The 6,188-nt window shown below is 31.7% G+C and overlaps 1 protein-coding gene across 1 annotated transcript; it reads left to right on the top strand.

Annotated features, from left to right (window-relative positions):
* The first annotated feature begins 5,283 nt into the window (after nucleotides 1-5,283).
* On the top strand, nucleotides 5,284-5,664 carry LOC134241694 (uncharacterized). Its single transcript, XM_062723720.1, has one exon. The coding sequence runs from the start codon at nucleotides 5,284-5,286 to the stop codon at nucleotides 5,662-5,664; it is 381 nt and encodes a 126-aa protein (XP_062579704.1).
* The last annotated feature ends 524 nt before the right edge of the window (nucleotides 5,665-6,188 follow it).

The following is a 6,188-nucleotide window of genomic DNA, read 5'->3' on the forward strand; positions in this document are numbered from 1 at the left end:
ATAATAAGGATATAGTACTAATGATTCTAATGATCCCACCTCTGATATTTCGGAGGTCCGTGTTTGCTCTGCTCTTATTTTGTATATTTGTTTAATGGACGTTGAGATTGAATACTGTTCGTTATTTCCATATCCTTCTAAGAAATAAATCACGAGATAATTCAATCATTTTAAAATAATAATATTAACATATCTGTTTATCATATATAAAGAATTATTTAAGTATATTTCCTTTTTTTTTTTTTCAAACTTTATTTTCCACTACAATAGAATTTGGGATAATATATCCTAGGATATTCCCGGCTAATCCTCACCAATGGTGCCAGGGGCCCATTGGATCGGATAAAATATAACATAGATATGTATATTTAGTATATGTATAAAATTATATATTCATCTAAATACCAAGACATATACATATATAGATTAACCATATAGAATATGAATCCTTATAAAAATATGTAAGTATTTGTTTTTACAAGAATATATGAAAATAAATAAATAAATAATAGGAATTAAGCCTCGCTGCCTTGGGGTATATCTTTCACCCCACAGAGTCCATAATAATTACCCCCACCTGGCAGCACTACTGAAGGACAGACCCCTTCAGATAGTCAGACTATTATTATCACAAAGCTATCGAAATATCATAAAACCATTTATATATAAAGTTTACATCTAATTTTTTATAAATTTCATATTGATACATTAGGTTTGCCTTTACATAATACAAAATCTCATTTATATTTTCTTCTTTGTTTTCATATCTTAGCTTCATTTTTATCTTGTATATAAAAAATGCTATGTAAGATAATAGATAATTCAGTGAGATAGTAGTTTTGTTTTCTTCATAGAAAAAACCCAATACAATATTTTTCCATTTTATATTTAAATTCAGACGGTTTTCTAGATTTGCCCAAATCGTTTCTACATTTCTACAATCAAAAATTTGGTGTTTTGTATCTTCAAGTGATTCACAAAATGGACATTTATTCGATACATTTCTATTCCATTTGTGAACATTTTTGTTATTATTGAGTAGATTTTGTAAAAGCTTATAGTTAAATTCTGCTAATTGTTTATCTTTTATTTTCGTAATTTTTGATTGATAGATGTGTATCTTGTTTTCCTCAAAGTTAAAGTTAAAGCTTCTCGACCAAAATTTTTCGGAGTAAGGTTTCATAAAAGTTTTCTTCAGAAAGATGTCATAAATTAGTTTGCTACTTATCAGGTTTATCGGTAATCTTTGTTTATTTTCTAACAAAATCATCATTTGATTTTTTATATTAATATAAGCTCCTTTTGAAGCATCATGATGTTTTTGTATGGGTTTAATAACTTTTTTCAAAGTATTGTATTCACTGATTAAGTTGGATTTGTTAACAAGAATATTTTGAAAATAATTGATGTCATGGAAGTTTCCGTTTTCATCAAACAGGTCCTTAATATATAAGATCCCACTTTTTATCCAGTTGGTGTAGAAAAGACATTTACCATTAAATCGAACCAGGTTGTTCAACCATATAGGTAGAGACAATATTTCATTATCGGTTGTCTCCCTTATATCATTTATTTTATTTTTGCAATCGTTAAATGTACTGACTATTTCACAATAGAAAGTAGGTAATGACTTAAATATTTGTTTTATTTCACCTGTACTTGTTGTATTTATCCTAATAAGATATTCTGGTGAAACGAATTTTCTCGCAACACAAGATGTAAAAAACAACTTTAAAGATGAGTTTTTTTCGTTGAAAATTCGTGTAACCCATGCGACCTTGAGCGCTTTCAGTTTACAATCAATGTCAACAATTCCTATCCCTCCTTCGTTCTGTTTTCCGATTAATGTATTTCGTTTTATTCGTTCTCTTTTTCCCCATAGAAAATTGAAGACTGTTTTCTTTATTTTTTTAATTGTTTCAATTTTAGGATATTGCAAAATAGATGCACTGTAGTATATTTGTGTTAATGCTAAAGTATTAATGACAGTACTTTTTCCATAAATAGTTAACTTTCTGGTGTTCCATATTGCGAGTCGTTTTTCTAATTTATCGACTTTTTCTGTCCAGTTTTTTTCATAGCACTGATCTGAATCATGACCAATAAATATTCCTTAGCATTTTACGGGTGCATTCGTAATATTTATATCGTACAATTTATCATATCTGTTTGATCATATCATCAATGGCCCTAATAATATTCCTTCAGATTTATTCTTATTAAGTTGCATTCCTGATATCTCGCCAAATCGTTCGATTATATTTATTGCGTTTTCTATAGATTTTATATCTTGTAAAAAGAGCGATGTATCGTCTGCGTGTTGAAGGATTTTTATTTCGTTAGGCATAAAGTCATTAGTAAAACCTTTCACTTCTGATGAATTGTGTAATTTTATTGACATTATTTCTACAATAAATAGAAATAACAATGCTGAGATTGGACATCCTTGTCTAATCCCTTTCGTCATTTTACAGGTTCTAGACATCCATCCATTATTTCTGATACGAAATACAGGCTTTGTATAAAGAATTTTCATCCATTTTATGAATTGATCTCCAAAGTTGAATTTATCTAAAGTACTGAACATAAAGTTCCATTCAACAGAATCAAAAGCTTTCTGAAAATCAAGAAGTAAAATTGCTCCTTCTTTTTGGTTCGCTTCACAGTATTCAAATATATCGAGCAAAAGTCTTGCATTTTCTCCTATATATCTACCTTTGATATATGCAGATTGATCCTTATTAATTAGTTTGTCTATAACTTTCTGCAGTCTGATCGCGAAAATATGTGTTAATATTTTATAATCGCAATTTGTTAAACTAATAGGTCTATAGTTTCTGAGATCATTCTTTTCTCCTTTTTTATGTATCAGGGAAATAATTGATAATTTTTGCGAAAAAGTCATTTCCTCCTTTTCAAATGTCTTAGTTAATGATTCATAAAAATATTTTTTAATATCGTTCCAAAATATTTTATAGAATTCGACGGGTAACCCATCAGAACCAGGAGATTTGTTATTTTTCATTTGTTTTATAGCCTGCGCACATTCAGCAATCGTTGGAAGTTCATCACACATCTCTCTCTCTTGATTAGTTAATTGAGGACAATCACAATCTTCTAAATATTCTTTTATGTTTTCTACTCGGACATGTTTTGTTGAATATAGGTTTTCATAGAAATTACAAAGTGACTCCATGATGTCTTCGGTTTTATTTAGTAATTTATTTTCTTTTTTAATTTCATGTATCGTATTTGCCGATTGATTTTTTCTTTCTAATCTTAAAAAATATGATGTATTTCTTTCCCCATTTTCTATCCAATTTGCTTTTGATCTAATAAATGCGCCTTTATTAGCTTTTGCGTAAATTTCATCTAACTCTGTTTCAAGAATTTTTTTCCTTCTCATGTCCATTAAGTAGTGCGGAGACGTTTCAATGTTTTCTATTTCTTTTTCTATTTCTGTGATTCTTTGTTTTCTATTAAGACTTTTTTGTTTTGAAAAGTTTATTGAAAACTCTTTTACGATAGGTTTAACCTTTTCCCATTTTATTTGATAATCTATTACACCTTCCAATTCTTGCTGTTTATTTCTTAACAATTCCCTTAACTCAGAAATATAATTTTGGTCAATTAGTAGCGAGGTATTTAGTTTCCAGTAACCTTGACCTCTTGTTTCTTTATTCATTGAAAGATTTAATCTAATCGAAAGATGATCTGAACTTCTATTACCTTCCGTATTAGGAGCCTTTCTAAGAAAAACTTTTGACAAGTCTAACTCAAAATTTTTAGACAAAAATACAAAATCTATTCTACTTTTTGGTATTCCGTTTCCGTCACACCAAGTGAATCCTTGCTTTTCTTTATATTTAGTCTTCCATGTATCAATTAAATTTAAGTAATTTAGCATATCTTCTAGCTGTTTTGAGCTTTTATCATTATTTGTTGATTGTGTATTATGTCTGTCCTGTTTTTTAAGTACTGTATTAAAATCTCCTGCAAGCATTATGTTATTTTCATTCATTGCTAATCTATAAATCCACGTTTTTAATTTTTTGAAAAAATCTATTCTACTTTTTTCATCGTTTGGTGCATAAACATTTACGAGGGTAATGATTGAGTCATTTACTTTTAGATTAACCAAAAATCAAAAAAAAAGTCACGTGACAGGGCGAAGGAAAGCAGTGGCCTCCCTCGCTCCGTATTTTTTGACAAATTTCTGCTGTTTTCAAAGACTTTTTGACTCCAAAAATCACAGAACGATTTCGCCATCGCCTAGTTGTCGTATAGGACACTTTTCTGTGCAGAAATCGATTTGCATTATTGTGATAGTTTGGGATCTTTCTTTGTAAATGGTTCGGCTGATCGGTGAGTACGTGTTCACCTGTGTTTACTTGTTATTTACCTGTCATTTATAAACTGACAATTATATGTCATAAACATCGGGAAAAACTCTTGTTTCAAGATGGAAGCATTATCTAAGCCTGTCTATCTAAAAAATAGTGAAATTCAAACGAACAGAAACAAAAGAATATCTGATTTTGAGCTTATGCAATGTGTGATTCGCTCCATCGGAGACACGGTACGATGCATACAGCTCGACCGTGACCTCTGGCGAATATATTTGATCGATGATGAAAGCAAACAAACATTACTGGCGCAAGGGGTTGACATCAATAATCAAAACTTCAATGTCTATGACCATAATCCTTACACAACAGGCTCAAAATCCCCTGCAGACAGAGTTCTCAAAGTCACTGTGTCTGGCGTGCCTCTCTCTGTAGATGACAACGAAATTCTGGCAATGCTTAATAAACTAGGTGTAAACCTAAAAAGTGATTTACAATATGAAAAAATAAGAAATCCCGTGACCAGAAAAATGACCGGAGTGTTGAATGGCAACAGATATATATACGTAGAGCCTCTCGCAGAAAACAAATTCCTACCTCGCACGAGCTACTGCGCAGGAATTCAGTGCCGCATCTATCACTTTGGTCAACCAAAACCACCGAAAAGAAAGTGTAGCATTTGTTGGAGTTGGATCACTCCACCAATCAATGCACGGAGGATTCCAAATGTAAAGTATGTCTTCAGCCAGGACACTCCCCTGGTGATGAACAATGTCCGAACTTCACAAAAAAATGTCCAAATAACTGCATCCTCTTTCATGGTGAAGAAAACGTTCTATCTAATTTCTATCCGTGTCAACTCTCTGTCTTTGGCAAACAATTTGATTCTGCGGAACAAGCCTTCCAGTGTGTCAAAGCTATCCGATCCGGAGATCTGATGGCTGCAGATAAAATCCGAGCTGCAGAGTCGGCACTTGAGGCCAAACGGATTGGCAACCTAATCACGACATCCGACACCTGGATTTCCACACAGGTGGAAGTAATGGAGGAAATAATTACGAAAAAATCGGAACAAGTAGAGGACTTCCGTGACTCTCTCGAAAATTCACCCAAAAATGTCGTGTTTGCCGAAACAACTTACGACGATTTTTGGGCCACAGGTCTCAATCTTAACCAATCCAAGCATTCAAAACCCACAGCATGGCCAGGCAAAAATGTCCTGGGACAGATTCTTGGACGCATAGCCACGGAAATAAAGAAAAATCCGAAAAACAGGGCCAGATCAGGGCTACCTCGCCCAGCTACACATAATAAATAACAATTATTATCTATACATGCTTAAACGTTTAATTATGCACAAGCATTATCTCTTTATCTGCTTTTTTAAAATATGGAATACATAAAGTGTATTACCCTCAATGTTAGAGGGTTGAATGGTTATGATAAGAGAAATACATTGTATCAATGGTTTAATGACAACAATATAGATATTATTTTTCTACAAGAGACGCACTTTTGTGAAAAAAATAATTTTAAATACGATTCAAGGTGGTATGGCACATCCTTACATTCAAATACAGATTCTGCACATAGCAGAGGAGTGTCTATTCTTTTTCATAAGAAATTTAACTTTGAAATAGTAAATGTGCATAGATCTTTAGATGGCCGTTAAATTTTGGTTAATCTAAAAGTATATTTCCTTGTTATACAAATTCATCCTCTTTTTATCTTTAATACATATCCTGGAAATATGTACAAGTGCTCTTTAGTTTACTAACTTCTCTTCAGTTAAGTTCTATTATATATAATAAATACCTTATAAAACACAACATTTTTGTATCA

The sequence above is a fragment of the Saccostrea cucullata genome, unplaced genomic scaffold (genome assembly GCF_032062105.1).
Source record: "Saccostrea cucullata isolate Sc308-1 unplaced genomic scaffold, CSIRO_AGI_Scuc_v1 ctg21519, whole genome shotgun sequence".
Taxonomy (NCBI): domain Eukaryota; kingdom Metazoa; phylum Mollusca; class Bivalvia; order Ostreida; family Ostreidae; genus Saccostrea; species Saccostrea cuccullata.

Coding starts and splice junctions, on each gene's coding strand:
- LOC134241694 (XM_062723720.1), top strand. CDS start 5,284: ATGGCTGCAGATAAAATCCGAGCTGCAGAGTCGGCACTTGAGGCCAAA.